The 24,956-nt window shown below is 37.1% G+C and overlaps 2 protein-coding genes across 4 annotated transcripts; both read left to right on the top strand.

Moving 5' to 3' along the window:
• The first annotated feature begins 4,065 nt into the window (after positions 1 to 4,065).
• Positions 4,066 to 6,376, top strand: LOC122670096 (60S ribosomal protein L3-2). Its single transcript, XM_043867062.1, has 5 exons — positions 4,066 to 4,175; positions 4,799 to 4,909; positions 5,141 to 5,445; positions 5,525 to 5,934; positions 6,079 to 6,376. Exons 1-5 carry the CDS (start codon positions 4,091 to 4,093, stop codon positions 6,335 to 6,337), a joined length of 1,170 nt encoding a protein of 389 aa, XP_043722997.1. The 5' UTR covers positions 4,066 to 4,090; the 3' UTR covers positions 6,338 to 6,376.
• A 12,397-nt stretch (positions 6,377 to 18,773) lies between these two features.
• Positions 18,774 to 20,408, top strand: LOC122667080. 3 transcript variants are annotated; one of them, XM_043863267.1, is made up of 3 exons: positions 18,774 to 18,812; positions 19,492 to 20,001; positions 20,138 to 20,408. In XM_043863267.1, the coding sequence occupies exons 2-3, from the start codon at positions 19,690 to 19,692 to the stop codon at positions 20,279 to 20,281; spliced, it is 456 nt and encodes a 151-aa protein (XP_043719202.1). In that variant the 5' UTR covers positions 18,774 to 18,812; positions 19,492 to 19,689; the 3' UTR covers positions 20,282 to 20,408. The 3 variants fall into 3 exon arrangements, with proteins under 3 accessions (XP_043719202.1, XP_043719203.1, XP_043719201.1); XM_043863268.1 differs by lacking the exon at positions 18,774 to 18,812 and adding an exon at positions 19,100 to 19,395; XM_043863266.1 differs by lacking the exon at positions 18,774 to 18,812 and having other exon boundaries at positions 19,100 to 20,001.
• Positions 20,409 to 24,956: the final 4,548 nt, after the last annotated feature.

Here is a 24,956-nt window from a genome sequence, read left to right on the forward strand (position 1 = left end):
TCTATCCTAATGCCATGTCATCTTATACTGGCCAAAAAAATTGGTTACAAATTTTGTTTGTAACTTTCTTGATTATGTTTACAAGAAGAAAAAAAAAATTATTGATTACAAACAAATGCACCTGTTAATTAATACAACATGATTCGGTTATGCAATTTATGCCTGTTTTTGGTTGAATATTTTTCACATTTAAATGTTTAAAATCCGTATCATCTTTTTTTTCTTTTTCTAATTAAGATTATTAGGAGAATCCTGACATGATCCCAATCCCCATTTTATATTAACTTCCTTGCTGATGACAACATATTCATTTTTTCAAGCACTAAGCGTATACGGACATCCAATGACAATGAACAATAATAGAACTACTTCTGTCACTTCTTGAGAACTTTTAAAAAGATTATCTTGATAATGCAATGATAGAATTATTTACGCAATAAACATGATGAATCATTGAACATGAAACCATAAACAATTTATTCAAAAAGAACATTTATACTTGATTCCATATCGTTAGTAGAAGATGATCCTCTTTCTCTCTGATTCTTTTTGTTTTGTCTTGTCTGTTTTCTTTTCTATGACGAGTAATGCTACCAATTTATAGACTGAGAGAATAAAGACAAATCCTGATACAAAGAACAACTGGGCCTCTCCCATAATAAAACTCAATTGCTAATAAGCCCATAACCCATTTGGGAGATCATTTCCTGTATTGGGTTCCATCCAAGCAAGCCCATAAGTCAACCACATTACATCTGAGAAGCCATTACTCAGATTATGCATCAACCACATTACTATGGCATGTTTGGTCAAACTAAGTACAATTGTGTCTTTGAATCTATCAAGGGTTCATTTCAAAAGAACATAAAAACGAATGAAACCGATGTTATTGTTCTAATATTGATCCAAGGGAACAAAAGAAAAACTGAAATTTCAGAAGCATGTTATGAAACAGACATTTTTAATAACCTTGTAAGGCCCTCCGTAGCAATAATAAAAAGGAAGGGATTTAGAGGGTCAAGTATCTAAATGCAAAGCCATTAACATTCACTTGGAAGGTGACAATTGGCACATAGAGGGAAACTAGGTCATAACATTTCTCTTCAAACCTTAGGAACTCAATAATTCCTCCAAAGTTCTACCAAAAAAAAAAAAAAAAAAAATTTCCCTCCAAAGAAGCTCCATTCCGTCCAATCATATGCTTTAGACAAGTCCACCTTAATGTTCATATAAGCACTCTTCCATATAATCCTAGGGCCTTATTTGGTCCTATAGATTCTAGAAATAGGTCACAAGAACTTCACCAATAGCTTCTATGTTAGGACCATTGATCTAAAGAAAAAACAATCAAACAAACACAACGCAAGGATAACGCAAAGACATACATGGTTTCAACAAAAATACCTATGTCCATGGTTCCTAGGCGGTCAATCTTGGTTGGACGACCGGACTCTCGCACCTAGAATGACTGAATATTTTTTGGTTCGGGCTTGAGCCCGATACATTTAATAAATGGTCCAGGCCAGTCTTACGTTTTCTCAGTTGGGCTTGATTGAGCTAATCAGTGCGGGCTCAGTATTGACTCCCCTATAGTATTTAACCTATTCAAACACCGTTGATCAAAATAGACAAAAAAGGGGGCTTAACATACTAATTAAGGAACGATTAGCTAAAACCTATTAGATCAATTATTTTAATGGTCTCAATCTTGGCTTTGAGGACTGATCTATGTTATCGGTCGGTTTTGGTCCTAAATCTAAAAAAGCTCCAAGACCGAATTAAGACTGATCGAAACCGGCCGGACCGTGCGGTTTGGTACTCTTACGATCTTACCCTCTACGAGTCTAGGGTTCCCCAAAGCGTCGAAGTAAGCAGCCGTTGTCCTTTCATTGAAATTTAATCGTGGCCGTTCATTCCCTTTTAAAAGGTAGACGATGCTCAGGGCCTTTGTTAGGATAGAAGGAAGTGTCTCGGGCTGGCTGCTGCGGAGAGCTTTGCTCGTACAAATTCATTATTCTGCGATTTGCGTTCGAGGTAATATTTTTCATTTCCTCCCTTGACTTTACATTTTTATCGGATCTCCAGAAAGGTTTTTCTGCTTTAATTTCCGGCGATGCGATTCTGGAGAGGTGATGGTTTCGAAGGTGAAAATTCGGTATTTGAGCTTTCTTACTTACAGAGGAGTTTCAGATCACTTTGAACCTTCTTATTTGGGGAGGAGCATAGGACCCATTTGACCCTTTTGGCTTGTTTAGAAGCTTGAGATTCCTTTTTGCTTTCTTTCTTGCACAGAAGGTTTAGATTGCTTTGCACAACTTCGAATTTCTAAGCCAATTTTCAGAAATTTTAGCTGGGTAAATATTGTATTTGTGAAAATTTATGAGGGTTTTATTTTTTTGGTGAAATGCATTCTTTCTCGTTCATCAATAATTATGACTATCAAGGTTCTAAATTTTAATATCGGGTAAATAGAATCATTGCCCTTGCATGACGAAGATGCACTTATTGGATTTACATACTAATGCCACTAATTGCTATAAACTGTTAGTACTTGGGAAATGGGAACGGCCTTTCTATCTTCTTCCCTTCGCATCTCTGAATTTCTATGGCACGCTAAAATATCTCAGTAGATTAGATTTGATTTGATTTAATTCATTTATCCTTTTTTTTTAAATCTTTCTTAAATGCTGAATGATGTTTGCTTTCTAAAGGCAGTAAAAATCGGCATTTGATTTTGATTTTATATTCAATATTTTCTCGCGGGATGGATAGTTTAATTGTATGATTTAATTAAAAAGGAATTCCATGGAGTATTTTGTTGTATTGGTATTTAAATCCGTTTGTTATTTTGAGGGGAAAATCCTTAGTTTACAGTTAATTAGGAAAAAATCATACTATTTTTTTATTATTATTTTAATTTCCTATTTTTTCCATAGCTTTATCAGTTAGTTACTTAGTTGGTGGATCTATTGAATTGAATTTGTGATTTTATGAAGAGTTTATGCAGAAAGTGCCATTGACCATGTAAACATTGAATCTACACCTTCTCTGACGATGATAGTTGGAATGACACCCCAAAACAACATAGTAGAAATCAAGGCTGGAGTCTCAAAAGGGCTCTTTTGTCAAAATCCTATTTTGGGTTTTGGAAAGGAAAACCTATGAGCCCGAGAATTGGCATATTATATGCCATAGGCCTTTGGTCAGGGAACATTTCTCATCGTCTGTTGGAGCTGGTGGTTACATTCTAATGTTTTCTAGTCAATGTTACGTTTTTTCCCATTTTCCCCTCCCCCCTAATGCAAGAGTTTTTTTGATATTTTATCTGTTTACCCATCCCCCCGCCCCCCTAAAGGAAGAGTTTTTGAATATTTTATCTGTTTAACCCATCAAGGTTTTTTGCGTTTGCCTTCTTTTGTGTATTATATGTTGGTAGGTATTTTATTCTTCTTTTTTTACTTAAATTGAATTCCTATTTTTAGGTTATCTATTGGGTATTTCTGTACTATTCCTGCCCCAACCCCCAGTTTAACAGTTTTTATTGTCTAATGTATTTGTGAATTGGGCAGGACTTTGATATACTGTTTTTTTTTCCCTTCCCTGTCTGGCTTGATCAAGTAGTAAAGGTGGACTATAGTGTTTAAACTTATTGAATGCAAGTCATGTTTTCTCTTCAGGGATATATTTGTTAAATGATCCAACCATTCATCCTGTGCTGGAATTCGTACATTTTAATTATTTTCTGCAATTTCTCAAACTTAATGTAACCATTCATATACCCTTGAATCAATTCCTCTTCTGTATTATTTTATTCAGAAACAAATAGAAAAGTATGTCTAATGGCTTTTGAAATTTCAGGTTTTGCTGTATTTTCAATGTTACTTTTTTTTTTTTTGTGGCTTTGTTCAGTAAAATCTTTCCTTCTCCACAAAGAAAGTTGTATACTTTACTGTCATCATGATATGTTTATTGCTTGCATCTAACCAAGAGTTGCTTTTGTGGTTTGGATAGCTTTTCACCAAAAAAAAGGAAGAGAGAGAAACTAAGAATTGTTGAGATTTGCAGTGTTTGATTAGAAGAGGAAAGAAGAATGTCTCATCGCAAGTTTGAGCACCCAAGGCATGGCTCTTTAGGGTTTCTTCCTAGAAAAAGGGCCTCTCGTCATAGAGGAAAAGGTTTACTACTTCGTATTCTCTCCCCGGACTTGATTTCTTTTGCTTCAAGATGAAATCCAGTAGTCTAATGTAGTGAATGGACTTCACATTCCTGGTTTTATGACTGTTCTGAGAATGTTATTGCCGCTTGTACATCTTTTTTATGGCATAATTTTTGTTGACTTGGGGGCAATTAATAATGTTTTTCCTGTGATAATTATATACTGAATATTGATACCTTGAAAACCCAATATAGCCAAAAACAAGAATTATTCATCCTTAATTTAAGCCCATCTTGGCTTAACCTTATGCTGTCTCAAAGCCCAAAACTTAACCCATTTGGCCTCTGGGCAGGCCAAGGCTGGCCCAAAGCCTTGGAAGGGGGGGGGGGGGGAAGAGAAATTTGGGTAGTTTATATTTTAAAGTGAAATCATATACTTTTCTTATTTCCCAAGTTTGATTTGGGAAGTGAGCTGTTTGTGCTTGATTGTAGTCAAAACTTTTGGTCCCAAGGCTAGGTTGTTGCTGATTCTGTTGGAGGGGATTGAAAAGTGGATAGAAGTTGTGTGATGGTGGTTAGCTTTCCTTGAATAAGTTCCCACCCATTGTTTTATAACTTCTATTCTTCATTTGGGTCCATGCAGTGAAGTCTTTTCCGAGGGATGATCCAATAAAGCCTTGCAAATTCACAGCTTTTCTGGGATACAAAGCCGGGATGACGCATATTGTCAGAGATGTTGATAAACCTGGATCAAGTATCTTCTCATCTTCTATGTTTACTATCCGCTGTATTTAATTAATGTTGATCTTGTTTTATGGGAATTAATGCCCCCATGAGTTGGCCTTGTTTTGGGCGGTAGCACTAGTTTAATTAATGTTGTGCCATACAAGTAATTTGGCGATCAATCCAATTATTGAATTACATTGTCATTTGTAATGTGGATCTCTTTTATTTAGATGTGTTGAGTGTTGTTTTTTTATTCCAGAGCTCCACAAGAAGGAAACATGTGAAGCTGTAACAGTGATAGAAACACCCCCAATGATTGTCGTCGGAGTTGTTGGTTATGTTAAGACACCTCGAGGTCTTCGTTCTCTGAACACTGTTTGGGCTCAGCATCTTAATGAGGAGGTGAAGAGGCGATTCTATAAAAACTGGTGCAAGTCAAAGAAGAAGGCATTCACCAAGTACTCAAAGAAGTATGAAACTGAAGATGGGAAGAAGGATATCCAGGCTCAGTTGGAGAAAATGAAGAAATATTGTTCTGTCATTCGAGTTTTAGCTCATACCCAGGTATATTCTTTATATGGCCTTATCTTTGAACACATTTATGCATGACAGTTGTGTGATTATTGTGGTTTATCGTTTATAGATTAGAAAAATGAAGGGGCTGAAGCAGAAGAAAGCTCACCTTATGGAGATCCAGGTGAATGGTGGGGATGCTGCCCAAAAGGTTGATTTTGCATACAGCTTCTTTGAGAAGCAGATCCCTGTTGATGCTGTATTCCAAGAGGATGAGATGATTGATGTCATTGGAGTGACCAAAGGTAAAGGATATGAGGGTGTTGTGACTCGATGGGGTGTTACCCGCCTCCCTCGCAAGACACATCGAGGCCTGCGCAAAGTGGCTTGTATTGGTGCCTGGCATCCAGCTAGGGTCTCATTCACTGTTGCCAGGGCGGGGCAAAATGGGTACCATCATCGTACAGAGATGAACAAGAAGATTTACAAGCTTGGAAAGGTGGGGGAAGAATCTCACACTGCCATTACTGAGTTTGACAGGTTAGATCCTTTTCTGCACTTCTGAGTTATTTTGATGCATTGGGTCTTATGCTAGATTGACAGGTTGGGGAAGAGTTATTCTTATGCTTTGGATTTACAACTTGTTAAATTGATTTTCTCAAATTTCATTTTTTTGGTAACTAGGACTGAAAAGGACATAACTCCAATAGGAGGCTTCCCCCATTATGGAATTGTGAAAGATGATTACGTGCTGTTAAAGGGTTGCTGTGTTGGCCCAAAGAAGCGTGTTGTGACACTGAGACAGTCACTCGTGAAGCAAACATCTAGGCTTGCCATGGAGGAGATTAAACTGAAGTTCATAGACACTTCGTCCAAGTTTGGCCACGGACGATTCCAGACTACACAGGAGAAGGCAAAATTCTATGGTCGTCTCAAGGCTTAAAAACTACACTGATGTTTTTCTAGAGTTTGTGTCTGTTTTTCTTTTGCCGCAGAATACTGTTTTTGCACAATTGTTGGCAGTTGCGTTGCCGCAGAATTCTCATTTTGCTTACCAGGTTTTGGCTGTGTTACAAAAATTTTGAAGTTATTTGATTTAGTTATTATTTTAAAAAACATATTTTATTCTTGGTCTAGTGGGTACTGCTTTTGGAAGGATTTCTATACCATTTTGGCCAATCTCCTTGGTTTTTTTTATAAGCAAAGATCTTAGAAGTTGGACTTTCCTATCAGAAGTGATGATTTTTTAAAGGGGAAACGGCTGGATTGCTACTGGTATACTGTAAGCTAGCACACACACTTTTGAGGGGTTAAGGGAGTCATTTCAAAGTCGGGGCTCCCTGGAAATGAGCTAAATTCAGCATACCCTTCCCTGCCCCTTTTATGAAATATTGAGCCCACTGAAACTCATTTAGACCCAAAATCAACTCAGCCCCGGCCTGGTACGGAGCAAACATGAGCTCGAGTTTGTTATATACAAGGAAGAATTGGATTGAAAATTGGTTCTTTTTAGTTTATTTTGGCTTCTTGACCTTCCCAAAACTTCTTCCTAAGTCTAGGAATCCAATTAGATACATTCGGGCGTGTTTGGTTGCGTAAATCAATAGAATGGTGTTCTGTCAGACCATAATTCTAAGTTAATAAAACTGTTTGGTTGCCTAATTCCAATGGATTACAAGAATTGCATGATTTTGATTTTTACACTAAATATGATCCATATCTGAGTTTACCTCTTTAGGTGAATTCATATTTGAATTACAAATTCTAGGGTTAGTATAAATACCATCATCCAAAAGTGAATGATAGCTTCTTGCCCTGAATCAAAAAACAAATCATGAATTGCGACCTGTGTGCTCTCTCTCTCGACTCTCTCACGACCTAGGGAAACAACGGTTGTTCATCCATGGCTTGAACCTGCATTCTCTCTCTCTCGGACTCTCTCGCTTCTTCTCTGCTCTCTTTCACAAACTCAAGTGAAAACGAAAAGCTTTGAGAACTTGCAGACTAAGGAAGCTTGGGCGACTCTTGCTGAAAAGAGCTGCTGAAAAAAGGCCTGCTAGGGTTCCTGTTCAGGTGATGTTCTATTTATGTTCTTTCCTTGTCTTAATTGATTACACACGCACTTATTCTACTTGAATAAGATGAAAACCTAGATTCTATCTAAAACATTGTTAATGGAGGATTTTCAGATATGTTTAGGAATAACGGTTGAATGTTAAGATTTGAGAGAGTTCAGGAGAACTGCGCTGCTACGGAAAGAAAAGATAAATTTGATTTTGAAACATATAATCGAAAATATTAAAAGAGAATTTTGGGGAGATGGGTTGTGGTAGAGGCCGAGAGGGAGCGTGTCCGTGTGTGTGGCGTGTCCTTATCCACAACTTTGGAGAACTCCACTCGGCTCTCAGCCTCTCATAATATTCGAAAGTAAAGAGATCGGCAGACTGATCTGAACGAAAACCATTTCATAACTGGGATTCCGATAGAGGTAATTGATTTGGGTAAGGTAGGTGAACGAAGGTTAGAGCTACGATCATAATGAAACTAAAAGTACCCTGAACCAAATCACAATCCCTTTATTTCAAAAACAAAATGCTTCCATCAGTACTTGAACAGCAATCCAAACATCAAATGCAGTTGATTGTTAGGATTAGACGTTCGAGGAGGTATGTCTTCTTGACTCAGAGGATAGCTTCGGCACTGATTCGTACCAGGCTTACCAAGCCCCTGCTTTAACTTTCATCTTTGTTACTCTTTTGCCCATACTTTACTGCCTATTGTGGTGCACACTCCATGTAGCAATCAAGAAACTGAGAACCAGATGCCTACCTACAGTTTTTGACTAAGAACCAGATGTCAATGGCTTAATGCTGCTAAAATGCTCACATAAGCATTTCCATTGCTGTGCTTAAAGTTTTCTCTTAGTTTATGATTTAACCAATTGTCACTATCCCATTTTCTTTTATTTGTTGTGCATCTCCAGCCCCAAGTGATAATTTTTACCCCTCCCCCCAATAAATCAAGTAATCGACCTCTGCACTTGGTCTTGTACACATTAGGCCTCATTAAGAGTTTTTTTTTGGTTTTCGGTTATAACATGTGTTGTTTCTGTGTCTCTTCTTTGGAGTTACTTAGGCACGATACCAGAGCTTTTTTAAAGTTTAATTAGGATAAGATGTTGTGGGCTCAAGCTGAGGAAGCAGGCCTAATTCATTCATTGGATACCTGATTTTTGTGTTAGTTGTTTTTATACTATAAGGGGGTGAAACTCATTTTATTTTATTTATGAGATTGGTTATATGGAAGTTCAAAAATGTAATTGGATTGAACAACAGTTTATTTTTTTTAATTTTCTAAGAGAATCAATACATCTAGTTTGAGTCTGTTTCATGTCTGCTCGAATTCTTCACTTTTTTCTTTGCATATGGGTGACTAGTGCTCTACATTTTTCATTTTGTTTTTCCTCCGCAATAGCTTGATGGACTTAGTATTAAATTAGTTATGATTTTCTATTGAAATTTAGCAATATCTAATGGGTATTGAAGAGAAATGAAGAAGTTTAGAAGTTCAAACCAGTTGGAGAATGAAAAGTTGTATGCAGGACCTGGAAACAAGTCAGTTTGTAGGCCTAGAAACCTGTTTTTGTGAAATTTTGGGGATTGCATGGACTATGGGGATAATATAAATTAATTGAAGTACTGGTGCTGCATAAAAATTGGCAAAGATTTGTTTTATAGCTCTACCTACCCCTAGCAGGTGTCTTTGTTTCAAACATTTCCATTACATGCGGGATTTTTTTTTCTATTTAGTAAGATTATTTCAACAAATAAATGAATAGGTAAATTCTTATTTTTCATCTGAGTGCTGCAACCATCCCAATAATACATTTAATTTGGCTACAACTACTGAAGATGTTTAATCATAGAAATTGGAATTCATCTACTATTGATATGTAGTTAGGAATCCATTCTATAACTGCTTTGTTTCTTTGTTTGCAAAAAAGATCACACAAACACCAAACCATATCCTCTTATGTCCAATAAAACATCCTGCCTACCCAACACCTCCCAAAAATTTTCTAAAATTTTTCATTTGGTGCGTGATTAATTGCTTGCCTACATTTTGCAATCATATTGTTTGCATTAGATTTAATTTTCTTCTTCATTTATGTTTATAAATTGATAGTCTGAGACATGAACACGGAATGACCCTATCTGTCTCCAAGATATTCAGATCAATTAGTTAAGTGTTGTTACTTCTTTTACATATTTCTCCCCCATTGTTTTCTTTTATAGTTTACCACAACTGCTGTATTGGTGCAAGTCTTCTTAATTAGCTCGAAGTTGAAGTTGATTTAACTGTGTGGCTACTGTTGTCTTTGTTGTCGTTCTTGTTATTATTATTTTTATTTTTTTGATTTGATCCACTCAACATTATGCCAATTGCTGTCAGGTCCTGTTGATTCACAACCAGTTCTTGAATGTTAGCCTGCTTTTCAAGCTCATGTACTACATTTGGGGTGGTAGGACATTAACTTGAATTTAATTTGGAGCTATGGGTAGTTATTTACTTTTGTGAAGTTTTTAGTGAATGTTTTAATGGCTCTTGTTTATACAGAAATTTCTGTAGAATGGTCTTGTGTTTTTTTTTTTTTTTTTTTTTTTGGGTGTTAAAAAAAATCTGTTGTAGTAGCAAAAAGTTTGAATCTCTTATTATCCTTGTTAGACTACTTGAAAAGTTACATTCTTTTCCTCATTATGATGTGCTACGGCTAGGTTGGGGAGTTATATTAGCCCATCAGGCATGCCTAAAATAGGCTTCCCTTTCTTCTTTGTGTTCTCAAGTAAGAGAATGTGACTGGTATATTATTTCCAATCTTATTGATGACTTGAAACTATGAATAGGCTTCCCTTTCACTTTTCCAATACTATAATCATCTCACTTTAAATCATCCCTCTCGCTAATTTATACGTCAAACACAAGAAAAATCTGTTATAGTAGCAAAAAGTTTGGATCCCTTATGTCTGTATTTTATGGGGTTTGCAATGCCAAGGGATCTAATATGATGTATTGGTATTGATCTGTAGTGTTCTATTTTTATTGATCTGCCTCTCAACTATCAACTTTCAGTGGTTCCTGATTCATAAGATGTGTATATTGATGTTCTTGGATCTCCTAAGGTGCTTTTGATTCCATTTGCTCACTTTTGGGTTGCAAAGTAATATGTTCTTTGGATTTTTACATACTCCAGCAAGCTCTATTTGATGGCAAGTCAAATTGCTCACAAATCAGTTCACACCGCTCGCTATCCATTGGTGATTGTTATGTTGTAGTAGATGAACTTGCACTGGCATGATTGTAGCATGGTTATAGCATGGTTATGTAGGACCCTGTGGATATTTTGCTGTTGTTCTTGTTTATATTTATTCATAAACTTGATGGATATGAGGCATATTATGATTTTCTTTTAAGATAAAAGCCTAATTCATTAAGGACAAAGAGCAGGCCCAGGCCAAGGCCAAGGCCAATTACATCATCTCTCACAAGGAAGATGAGAATGTGGGGGAGAAGGTGCCTCTTAGTGCAGAACCAAATAAAAAATTAAATTAAATAAAAAGAATGATCAGGAGAAGGTGATGGTATTGAGTATGGTTGGGCATTTAGAAAATAAGGAAGAACAACAGAAAATAAATGATGTTGGATCTGTGGGTTGGCTTCAATTATTTTTTTTTTCACTTTTGTTCAGTTGCTATATGTTTTTGTGACATGATTTATGTAGGTAGGTGAGTCTTTAGCTCAAAAGGAAAAGCACTTGGGTTTGTTCCCAGGAGATGATCGTTCGACTCCATCACGATTCTCATGTAGCAGTAGCTTCTTATTTAATTTCTTATCTTGAAGTGAATTGGTTTACCCATTAGAATAGGGTGAGGCTTGGGGGAATTTGAACTTTTGTTTTACTTAAATGAAAGCTATTGAGTCATACTGAGTCATACCCTCTACGTTGTCATACCTGAGCACACACTCACCCCCACCCCTTGCTACCCCTACACCTGAGCACAACACTGACACAGTCACCCTTACCCCTTGCTGCCCCTACACCTAAGCTCACACTCACACATAGCAATGGCATATTAATAACTTTAGGTTATATAAAGTTGGGTGGTAATTGGATTTAATTAATTATTTGCGAACATTAATATGGTAATCGTATTTTTTTTTAGTTAATGTGTCTTATACTTTTAAATGTAAGGTTTAGTAACTGACAGACTTAGGGTAACCAGACAGTTATTCAGGTAGATTTAGGGTAAATCCAACTAACAGACTCAGGGTAACCAAACAGTTTTTCAAATAGATTCAGGGTGAATCCAACTGACAGACTCAGGGTAACCAAACAGTTTTTCAGGAAGAATCACGTAACAGAATCATGATAACCAAACAGTTTATTTTTTAGAATTACGATTCAACAGATGGTAACTCAAGTGGATGACCATCCACAATCAGACCACATCCAAAAGATTTACGCAACCAAACGCGCCCTTTGAAAATCCTGGCAAACAGTCTGAAACACTAAAGCCCTGTTTGTTTAGAGGGGTTTATGGGGTGGGATTATTGACGGTCGGTCCCTCCATTATCTCAACATTCCTATCCCTTTGCAAACAAACAGCCTGAGGTGGGATTTTTGCAATGCAATGTCAGTATATTTTACCACAATTTTTCCATCTCTTGCAAATTATTCCGCTAAACAAATGGGGCCTAAGGGGATAGGCAAAAAGGGGTGGGTCCCCATAAAATACTAAGATATGTGTGTTTGGATAAATGGAGATAGAAAACTTTCCGATAAACTCACTAAATGCATTTATTCTTGTCTGGTGAACTTTAGAATAAATACATCTGTCCCTTTCAATCCTCATTTATCAAAGGATGACAAAATTTGGACAATACAATTCATTGCTCATGAAATCTTTCATTATTTTAAGAAGAAAAAGAAAGGAAGATTATAGATTAGAATGGAGTTTATTTATACAAATTTCAGAATTTCGGGGTTTAATGGAATTTTTATCACCTGTGGTTTCTGTCCGATATGGTTCCCTAGTGTCTCTAATAAAAGGGGGTGGACCCCACCCGAGTAATGTGTTCGATCAGGAGGTAGAATGATCATTTCAACCCACTTATGAGAAGAACCGCACAACCGTACCGGTCAATGAATCTCTCAGAGGATAAAGGTCCGGGTATAATGTGATCTGATTTGCGAATTCTTTATCCGTACCTTTTCCATCAAGTTGGAAGGCAGTTGTTTCAATTCTATTAACCCATCTTCAGAATTCGATAGGACTTCTTTAAACCTTTATATTCATTCTTTTTCTATAAAAAAAAAAGCGGAATCTTCTTTAGCCCTACATCCCTGAGGCTACTAAAAAATTGATTATGAATTTGCTTGGGGCAACTGTGATGGATCACTCTACCAAATACCTTGGTACCCCTCTTTTTACTCTCAGAATTCGAAGGCAATGCCTAAACCATCTGGTTCTCCAAGTAAATAATAGGGCCTCTGATTGGAAATGCAAACTTATGTCTCAAGAGAGAAGATACTACCTCCTTGTCTATAAAGAAGGTCCCTTACCTAGTGGTAATTGAAAGGAAATAGGATACTAATGTAGAAGAAGTGCCATATAAATACACTTAGAGTTGTAGAGATGAGGATGTTGAGATGGATGAATGGTAAAACTAGAGAGGATAAAGTAAAAAATGATCACATTAGAGTTGAGTTGGGAGTAGTTCCGATACACGAAAAACTTAGAGAGAGTCAGTTGAGGTGGTATGGTCATATTCAACGGAGGCCTTTAGAGGCCTCAGTTTGGAAGAGCAACATGATACCGATTGAGGGAACCAAAAGAACCAGAGGCAGGCCTAAGATAACCTTAGGAGCAGTGGTGAAGAAAAACATGCTTGGCTTAGGCCTTACTTCTAGTATGACCTCAAATAGAGCTGATTGAAGATCAAAGATCCATACCCCATTTAGCTAGTATTTGTTGTCGTGATGCTGTTTTGTATTCACACCTCTTCAGGACCTAGAGCAGAATGTTGGGCAATTAAGAAACGTAGCTAAGAAGGGTCGATGCCCTAGAGTTTATGTTGATGTGGTATGTCTCCCCCTCTCCCTTTTTACTTCTTTAATTTTATCTATCAACACCCATGTAGTTGTATCCATGTTGTCTCTCCCTCTCCCCTTCCCCTTCCCTTTTTTTCACTTTGTTAATTTTAATCATTGGTTTCTTATTGGATTCATGTAGCGGACCCCATTAAGTTGGGATAAGACTTGGATGGATGTTGTTGTTGTTGTTTTTCTTGTTGATTTCTATAAAATTTCATGACTTTATTTTAAAAATTGGCTTTATTATTCTTAGATTTATGATTTTCATGCATAGTGGCATATATAGTAGTTTTAGGGTTTTGATCCGTTTCTTTATTTTTCTAATTATTTTATCAGGTATTTAGGATTTTTTTTTTCATTTCTCATCAATCATTAGCATAATTTTAGAGTGTATCAATTAGGGTTTTTAGGTTTATTTGTGTAGTACGGCCAATATGGTACACATACTTTATACATGAATTTTCATCAATTATTTTTAATTTTAGAATAAAGTATCAAGCAGGTATTGGAAAACCGGCTCAACCAATGGACAAGGTGCTCTAACACCTTGTAGGTCCCCAGTTTTACCCAAACTGATCTATTGATCGTAACGGTTTAGAATATAATCCAATTATATTTTTGTGGATTCTAAATCTTAATCTAGATAGCGATTCATCATCAAATTCTAAAAAGGGGTTCGAGCAATAAACAAAAAGAACCCCAAGGGGAAGCAAAAAAATTCCACGATCAGGAATGAACTTTGAAATCAATCCAAGTAGTGTTGATTCGTATGACCACACCAGTAGAGAAGTGTAACATTATTGTGCAAGCTTATATTTTTTCTTTGGGAAGCAGTTTTCTGTCCGGGAGTGTGGCCTAAACCAGCACTCCCATGTGTGTGTGTCTTTCTCTCTCCTTGAAACAAAAGGGCAGAACTGTCTTTTCATATGGGAAGGAGAGAGATAGACTCATGGGAGTGCTGACATAGGCTACACTCCTGGACAGAGTTCTTTTTCCCTTTTTGTTTTTATTTTTTCTTTTGGGTGGACCGTACAAACCCCGGACCCATGAGAAATTGGAACCTTATGAACACGGCCCCCACGGGGTGAAAAGAGTCAAACTTAGGATCTATATTTCTTGAGGCATGGTCCTTACCTATGGAGCCACTACTTAGGGTTCTTCCGTCATTCAATTCTTAAATTCCCCAAAAAATTGAAAGCAACATGGGGAGAAGATAAACCAACGACAAAGGAGTATGTAGATGAAAGACAGAAATGACCGCCTTGTCTCCCATGAAAGGCATAAATGTTGTTCTTGTTGATGCTTTCATGTGCATTCCCATTGGCTCCTGCACTAGCATAAAGGGCCACATTCTCGGATAAAAAATTCTTTCCTTTTAAATTTTCTTGTGGGCTGGGTTGGGAATCCCTGGCTTGAAACTGAGGTCAGACTAAGGGGTGTCAAAACCAAATCGAAACCGAACTGAACTGTTTAAACCAAAACCGGTAGGCCGTTTAGTTAAATGGTCCGGTTATGGTTTTAGAAATGACACCATTTATTTAATCGATTCGATTCGATTTAGACCGATTAATCCAACGGTTTCAAACTGTGTAATCCAATTAAAACCGATTATAACCAAATCGTCTAACCGTTTAAAAACCTTAGTTTCAGGGGAGCTATTGATTCGTACTGTAATGTGCTTATGGGTCTTTGCATTTTGAAGCTCTAACCATGGTTTCCGTTGTTCTTATTTCATTCTTAATTTTTTTATGTGTCTTAATAGTTATATACACTGCCAAAGGCCCCTATTTTCTATTAAAAAATGCAACAGGTAACTGGTGTAAATTAGACTTAGTAAATGGTTTATGAAACCATCTAGTAACCGTCTAACTAAAACCGTGTAAAACCGTTGAAAAACTATTTAATTGAAACCGTTTTAAAGCCGTTTACCAAACGGCCAAGGTTTTGATTATGAGTACTAAATGGTCTGATTACGGTTTCTACCCGGATCATTATCCACTGCTGTAACTGCAGTGCTACTGTACTCATCGTGCGGCACTGCAGGTGCCATGTATGCACAACGGACCCCACATGGCACACATGGCACCTGCAGCGCCGCATGATGAGTACAACAGTGGATAAAAATCCGTTTCTACCCTTAAGCAATCAAAACTGAACCGAACCGAACCATTTAATGAAATCGAACCATTTAACACCCTTAGGTCAGACCAGCCGAACTAGTCTGGGTTTTCAAACCCGGTCTAACCAGCCCTACCACACCCCTCCCTTAACCAGAAAGTGTTGGGTGGTGCCGTGGTGGTGGGTCTCACTTGGTGGAATCCGGTGTGCATAGTTAAATTTCCGACATTGGACTATTCCGGTCACGTGGCCTTAGGAATAGAGCAAACCAATTCTTTTATTTTTTCCTATTACTTTTACTTTTTGTTTTATAATTGTTTATGAGAAATATTTAATTTTCATTTCTATATTTGGCTGCAGACAGGCATGGTAGACACTTAGAGAGAGAGACGAAAAAGGAGAAAGGGCAAAAAGAAAAAACAAAAGAAGGCAAAAGAGAAAGCTATGAGCCTATAAATGTGATGAAGGTTTCTTTTCCCACCAAAAAAAAAAAGATGAAGGTTTCTTTTTTAAATTATTTTTAAATTTATTAATTAAGATTTTTTTTTAAAAACAACTTGGGTTCTTTTTGTTTTACGTTTCGTTTCGTTGTAGTTGATCAAGGAAACATTTTTAATGCGCCATAAGAAAACATTTTGATGGACACTCCATGTTCAAATAAAATATAACCTTATGTTTTTTTTTTAAATTTTACAAAAAACAAAAGACGTTTGTGATAATGATAATAATTCATCATCTATGTATCAAAATTTAGATATCCCGTCGGGTAGAAGAACACTAACTGGTTGTTTATGGGTTGGTCCATTTGATAGAGGACCAAACAAACATCTCATTGGTACAATTTCAGTTTAAACTAAGTAGAGGAAATAACTAAAATTACAAAATATATCAAAATTTTATATTTATATTCATTTGATGGCATTTTGGTAATTTTACTAAAACTTTGAATAATAGATTGAGCAGCTTTTCTTGCTTATTTTGGACTAAAATTTGGCCATTGAGATGTATGTGGGGTCCTCGATCACATGGACCAACCCATATAGTGCCAAGTGACAAATAGTGAATCGTTATATTTCACTATGCATATCAACCCTAAAAGGAACCTATTATTATTATGGATGAGAGAATGTTAATCGGTTGCGTGCCAAGTACATCTCCCATGCTTAGGCACAGAAACCACCCTGCCACTTAGAAATGACCGCCTTGCCCCCATGAAAAAGCGGAAATCCCATGGGGGCAAGGCGGTTTTTTGTGTTTAGGCCCTATAATTCAAATTTGACATCAATTGTTAACTTTTTTTTGTCCTTCTAATGAAACTCGAGATAGACAATCGATATGTACTTCTTGTTAACAAAAAGAATTGGTTTTTACAGAGATCTAATGTCTTAGCTTTACAAAAGTTAATTCATCATAATGGACTTCAGTAGTTAATTCAGTGACAAAGGGGGTTCCTGTTATACATGGTAACCTAATTGAAAGATTTCAAAATTATTTTTTTCTTAGGCAAGGTACTTATTTGTAATTGATCAAGCTCACAATATTATTGATTAGGTCTAGGTAGGAATCTCTTTTCTTTCTCAGACAAAGTGATTGTCAAGTTGACAAAACTCCTCAAGGCATGCAAGGAAAAAAAAAGCTTCTTCTTACCTTTCTTTTCCCCTTTTCCTCTTTTATCATCAAACTTTTTGTCATTTTATCTTGCAATAATTGCTTCTTCCATGATTGGATCTTTGAAGCAATGGGTTTTTACTTAATGGTTGGGGGTTGTAGAGAGAGAGAGAGAGAGAGAGAGAGAGAGAGAGAGAGAGAGAGAGAACTTTTGCCAAATTAGATTTTGATTATTCTTGCATTTCATAGCATAGGTATTATCACACTAGTACTAGTCAATATCACATAAAGAAATGTGGGTTTTATTAAATAGACAGTTTAATCATGGAAAAATTCTGAGCTAGCAATTTTTAATGAGTTCATGTTCTGGTTGGTCCTCTTAACCCCCTTCTGTGCTCCTCTGGTGGTTCTTCTCCTCTACCCCACTGCTTTGTTTACATGAATCATGATAGCTCTGGCAATGCATATCTGTAAGATACTCACCTTCATTATCTTTTTTTAACTTGTTATGTCATCCAGTTGTGTTTTTTGGTTGAATATTAGTTAAATTCTCACCCCATTTGAACTATATTTAGAAATGTACATATCAACTTGCTGCAGCTTTATTTTAATACTTCTTTGGAAACTTTCTTCCCTTTTTCATGTAGTGGGAGATCATGTAGGATAGTACTATCTTTTCCACAATACCTAGATGGTCTTGAAGATCTTACTTTGAATAGAATTTGAAATGGATAGTTGAGATTACCAAGATGTCCTGTTCTTTTGGGTTCCTTTCTCTTTTTTCTACTTCAGACAAGGAATGTGATTCTTTAAGTTAGACAAAGATTACAAACAAGTTAACCCAAAAAAAAAGAGTTTACATTGAGATTTCCAAATATCTTTCTTTTCAGCTTTCACCAAATGTGGCCTTGTCTTATACAAGATCAACATAACAAACATTAGAGTAATGTTAGGTAGTAGTAAGGCTACTATATAAAGTATTACTTGGGGAAATGTGGATGATGAGAGTAGTGTCTATTCCTTCCGTGGTGGTTAAGTTAAAAAGAAAGAAGCACTGAATCAAAACTGGGTCCATGCTTCCCAACATCAGAGACCAAAAACCAAACAACTTAATTGTCTCTCTTCAAGGACAGGTTAATTCATGTTTTTTTAATTTACGAGATTTTCGGTCTTGTTTCGATTGTTTATTTAACAAATGAAGCAGAGAGTTTTGGCTTAAGAGTTAGTCTGAAAATTTAACAAACAGGAAAGGACATTATGGAGTCCTTGATTTTACTTTCTTGGGTTTCTGGGTTTGTTAGAATGTCTATTGTTGTGGTAAACTTGGGATGCTTTCCAATGATGGCTGACTTGGAGGTCCAGATTTATATGAGCACTCAAATCTGATGATGCTATTGCCTCAAAATTCTAAGTGGAGATCGAGTTTTTGACTGTGATGTTACATATCAATCATCCTTTGAAGCATTTTAGGACAGTGGAATTTTACTCCTTAGCATCTTAGTTTTCAAGGACTAGATGCTATAAAGTTATTAAGTTACAGGTACACCACTTCCTTCAACTTGGTAGTGAACTGAGAGTCTTGATTTTCTATTTTCATCAGTAACTCAATTTTTGTCTTGTTCCTTCAGTAACTCCTAGATACTGAAGAAAAGACTAAAACAGAAGGTAGAAGTTCCATAGTTGCAAATCAGGAAAATTTGTCTATACAGCAGCTTTGAAGATCTATCAAAAAAAAAAAAAAAACAAATTTTTTTTTTTTTTTTTTTCTGAGGTTGAAAAAGAAAACTATCCAGCTGAATTACTAGTTTAAACTCATCTTGGAATATAATGCAATATTGCAGCCGTAATTGGTTCCTTTTAAGTTATCCTTTGTATAATGTTTTCCCTTTCTTGAACTATGAGATTGTTATTCTTATACCCTGTCCTTGGATTGTATCCTGCATTCTTACGGTTGGAATTTATATTGGAACCTCACTGACTTCATTGTCATCTCCATCTTCCCTTCTTTTTCACTGCACTGCACTTCTTTAAATATTGCAGAATTATGTTTAGGTTTTTAAGGAATTGCATTAGGATTCAGTTTCAGTTTCTCTATCCCTATAGTCTGACAATGTTCATAAAAGGTTTGTCATGACTGATGAAAATGCAACATTTCTGAATTAATGATACTAAAATGTGAATTTATTGTTAACTTTCTTGCTTTCTTGATTGGGTTGTAGGTAGTGGCTAACCAGGAATCTGCAGATGAACCAGAACTTTCAGACATTACAAAATTAAGAAGCTATCCATCAAGATTCCATTTCAGTTTATAGCATTGTTCCTGTGCAATGTCTCTCATTTTTCGAGGCTTCTGTTAACTCTGTAGCTGTTTTCTTTTAAAAACAAAGACTTCACAAGACAAGTTTGTCCTCAAAACCATGAATGAATTTAGTCCGGTGAGATCGAAAGAATGGAACATCTATGCTAGCTCTGATCCAAGCCAATCTCAGAGAGGAGCAGATAAGGATAACTCATTGAAGAACTATGGGAGTACATTAAATGCCATCTCTTTCGGTTTTGTTGCTACAGCGATCTTAATCTCAATGTTTCTTATCATGGCCATCTTCGAACATTTGTTGAGGCCAAAACCCCCTTTCTCATCATCTCAAGATATGGCTGATGGGTCCTTGGAATCAGGTTCCATGCAGGATCCAATGCATGTAACTGAGAAACTCGGAACTTCACAATCGGTATGTATTTCTTCTTTCCCATCTCATCCACCAGTTTATTTGTTTCCTGAAGTTCCATTTATTGATTTCTTTCTGATATCATTCCCTGATATTCTGAACTGATTATCTTAACTAGTATGGTTTGGTTTGGTTACAGATGTCAGCGTCTTATTCATCAGACTTCTCGGTGTTGATGCCTGGCCAACAATGTCCCACCTTCATTGCCAAACCAACACCTCTCCCTTGCCCAAGGGAGGAGATACACTGGCCTCCTCATGATCAAGGTTTTGTTCCACCATAGCTGCTTCTGTAATTACATGAAACCATCATTCTGGTTGGATGTAGTCTAAATCCTCATCCAAGTTATTGACTTCTTGCTCATTGTTTTATCTATGTTTATATTAGACCCTTTATCTTTTTTTATTTTTTTTTGGAGCCTTTGCACAGGCCTCTACAGTATTGACTTGTCTGAACCTGAAGATATCCTGATTGAACAGAGCACCAACAGGTTTCAGGTTGGTTTTTGTTCTCATTTGGGGAACCATATATTACCAGTCTCCCCTCCCCTTCTTTCTGTTTTGGATTCTGGTCATTCCATAGTATTATTGTTATTATGGACCTAAAGCATTTGTAGCCTCTATCTCCACAAGTTTCACTTAGTTCATCAAGCTTCTCATCGTTATATCTTGCCTCACCACTTCTCAGGATGTTTGCAGAATGAACTGTCCTTGTGTTGATGTTAAGGTTACTAGAGCTGGGTTTGTTGGAAAAAAAATCCCACATCTGTTAAGTTTGGGACCTTGGGTGTCTTCATATACCATCAACTTACAAGTTAAAGCTATTGGATTGGAATTTAATAGAGCATCAAAGCCATCTCTCAGTCCTCTCATTCCGGCTACACGTGAGGGGAGTATTGGGAATAGCCCCACCTCCGCATTATTTTTCCACCAGATCATGGCATTTTGTACCACAGTATCCAAAATCATAATCAGGGCATCCCTCAGGATCCCTACATCAGCAATATAACTATCATAACGTTTAATGCAAAGTACATCAAAGGGTCTCTTAGTAAGTACTTTGCTTGGTTTGGAATTGGAGAATAATAATCTCTTTATCTAACTCTCAGAATCTCCACTAATGTGCATATTACTGCAATTGCTAAGCTGATGTAAAACTCAATTAAACAATGAAAGACCCCAACATAAACAAGAGATTGTGACTCCCACCCCCTACTGATGAAGGTCTGCAATGTTCTTTCCACTATTCCAGGAGCCCCATCCAAACATCAGAATCAATCGTGGGAGAAAAACTCGGTCCATGTCCATGTTTGTTTGCCAGCAAATTTAGAGTATGGAAAAATGAGATTTGCAATCAGTTTTCCATAACAGATTCACATTTTTAGTGTTATACATCAGAAATTTTTTTATGTTTCTAGACAACAGAATGTGCCTAATAAAATTGGGCTATGAAAGAAGAATATTTTCCATAGTTAATATGAAGATTATACCTATCTATCTAGTTAATAAGTGTTAACTATAAAGCTAATTCCTTGACCTCAGCATTGTTTGGCTTTGATGATGAATGTGATCAAATTGAGTACATGGGTTTAACCCAACCTACATAATTGTTGAAAATTAGCAGCAGTAATCATGATAGCATTGAAAGTAGACAAACAAAAAGGCTTAGTCAACAAATGCTAAGAGTGTGAACTATGAAGTGTTTCACACATTTATAATAAAGTCTAAACTCCTACCAAATTATATTCATCAATGAGTATTGCAAACTCCGTATCTGCACCTGAACCAAATAAAATGTGAAAATTGATAACAATGTATTTAGTTGTAAAATCATGGAATCTGCAAAATTGTAGGCTATCAGACCTATAAAGATCTGATTGGAACCGAAATCCGACTAAAGAGGCCTCACATTCACAAACTAATCAAATCATCTTGCAAACAAAACAGAAGCTCCAATTCCATTGTGTTGCTAAATCTTTTATTAGATCTCTATGTTGAGAATGACAGAGCTTGATTTAATGAGGAATTTGTGGAAGAAACCCACACAGAGAATGGAAAACTGGTGTGTTGGGAAAGGAATGGGAATTAAGCAATCAACCCAAATTGGACCCATTCAGTAACCAGGTTGGGAAGAAAAATCCTGCCCACATACAACTATAACAGACACTCACCCAGGTTCCTTCTACTACATTTCTTTTGCCTTCATTTGTTTCAATGGAAAAATGGAAAAAAATGAAGGAAAAAAAGCTGCCAGGCTGCCTGGCGCCTGTGCCCAAATACAGTAAGGGCAAAATGACCACCTCACACCCCGTGAAATGAAAAATCCCTCTCATACTGGATGCCCCCAATGCTGGTGCAGGGGCCACGCAGCCTTGCAATGATCCCCTCCTGAAAAAAACTGAGGCTTCCAACTAATGTGAATTAAAGAGGGCCCAAAGCCCCAAAGCCCCAAACCCCTAAACCCTATATTTCATTGGGCCACTTAGTGGGTCAGCACCTGCTGTGGAACAATGCATGTGGCACTCATCTACATTTGAATTGGGTGACCACCTAATCAATTTAGCTTGGATTTGCAGGTTCAAGGGTCTGTGTTTCCTTGATATCATGATCCTGTGATTCATTCCTGACAACTGATGATTCACTCAGCACTTAAACCAGTCCAATCCAGCTAATGGAGGAAGATGGATTCCAATTGCTTTTGATTCATTGATATGAACACCATTACAAGTGAATAATACATTACAACATACAAATGAAGAAATGGAAAAAAAGGATTGGGGGGGGGGGGGGGGAATTATAATACAAACCATTTCAATCCTGAACCCAAAAAAGCACTACCATCAATCACTTGGAGCCCATCTTGCCTTTCTAACCTCCCTGAGCTACAGAGGTGACTTCACTTTTAACACATGCCCCAGAAAGCACTGCTCACTTCGTCCCCATCTGTCTGCTTTTCCTGCCATTTTTTATCTACTTGTTTCTCTCAGTTTCTTATTTCTATTCCCTTTCCCGTCAAAAAGCCAAGACAGAATGAAGCTTGCAATCCATACACTATTGGCATCTCATCATCTGGCAACTGTCAAGAGAGAATGAAAGAAAAAGCTATAATAAAATAGTGTCCTCCACAAAATTTTCTGCAGTCACAAACAACCTTGGGTTAAACAACACTAGGTCTGGTTGCGTGCCCCCATGGCTCCTGCGCCTAGATATAAAAGCGTGGGAAAGTACCGTGTTGCTCCATGAAAAGACGAAAATCCTATCCAGGACGATACTTGTGCGTGCGCTCCCCAACATGAAACACTTCCCCTTATAAATTATAAGAAAAAGTAACTATGAACTGATGGTGGAGGCTATGCCAGCATCCTCTCTCTATCTCTCTCCTCCTATCACTCTGATATAATAGGATTGAGCTCCTATCCAGGAGCCCAACACGCCCAGGGAGCATCCAGCTGTTGGGCTGTGCCACACACATTCCTAGGCATGCGTCAAGATGTGTGCGGCACAGCCCAACCCTTGGATGCCCCTGGGCACTCCCTGGGTGGTAAACTCCCTGGAGAGGAGCTGGATCCGATATAGTAAACCCGTGGGGAGAAGACAGCCAGCAAAGCCCCAGTCCAGCCCAGCATTAAAAGGACTCATCAAGATCCAGCTTTAAGAGGCCCATCGAGTACAGCTTTTAAAAGTTTGTTGCAGTTTATGTTTAGGCCCATTTATAGGCCAGTTTTGGGCCCATTAAAAGCTTTTTAATTTAATCTTGCGTAGGAAGTGAAGTCTTTTATTTTTGCCTTAAAGTGTGTTGCTGTTACTTTACATAAAAGTTCTTTACCAAAAACAAAAAAACTTTACATAAAAGTTTCTATTATTATAATACTTACTTCATTATTTAATAAGAAAGAGGACCGGAGAGGACCACGATTTGCTTTGGAAAAAGCCCTATGGCTGTTGCAATGTCTGTGGGCTTGGTTCAAGTATGACCCTAAACCAATGTAGGGCCTGGTTTTTTGGGAAAAGCCATGTTTACCATAATTTCTAAAATCTCATTTTAGCCATTTGAATCCTAAGATCATTCGAAGGATTTGGAACACCGGTGGTGGCCTGAGGAACCTCCAGAGCTTTAAATAATGGGTTTCAATAACATTTCAGAACACCTTGATCATCATTGCCTAGCCTGCTCGAGAGTAACACAATGATATGTCTACAGCCTGTAAGCCAAAATGGAATCTTTCTTAAAATGATAATCAAATGAAGTCATTTTTGAAGTAATTTTAAATACAATATTTTTAATATAAATAAAAACCACCTAATCAAGCAACTTGGACTGATTTCAAGGTAGTTTGACTAGCCAAACATACAAAGGATATTTTGGTAATTTTTCATTTCCCTTGGGCACTTGGAAGTGATAGAGATAAGAAAATAAGGTGTCTACATATTTCTAATATGTGATATGGATAATGAATCCCCAATGCCATAAATAATTGTCATTTTCATAATAACGTTGAATTGAATAAAGGTTGCCGACATCATTTTTAACTTGTGCCATAAATCACGGCCTCAACTCCCCTCCCAGTAATTCCACATCGGCCTTTTATGGAGAAGATCTTAGGCATATATAGTAGGATGATTCCTCTCCCTAACAGATGCATCTTTTAGGGTTGTTGGACCATGCCCCGTGACACATATCTCTAGTACAAACCAAACTTTGTTAATAAATTGCAGAGTGCTAATGCTTATTGCAGATTTGACTATATACCCTAAATTGCTTAGATTCTGAACGACCAGCAGAAGAAGAGAGTATGGAGGTTTGAGTTGGTGGAGATAATCATTCAGAGGTAGATCAATTTTTTTTGGGGGGTGGGGGTTGGAGGGGGGGGGGGATTAGAAGTAGAAGCAGAAGAATTAGAGATGCCACTTGAGAGGAGCCATTTGATGGGGATGCCATGAGAAGGAAAGGAGGAACAG

Source organism: Telopea speciosissima, chromosome 7 (genome assembly GCF_018873765.1).
Source record: "Telopea speciosissima isolate NSW1024214 ecotype Mountain lineage chromosome 7, Tspe_v1, whole genome shotgun sequence".
Taxonomy (NCBI): Eukaryota; Viridiplantae; Streptophyta; class Magnoliopsida; order Proteales; family Proteaceae; genus Telopea; species Telopea speciosissima.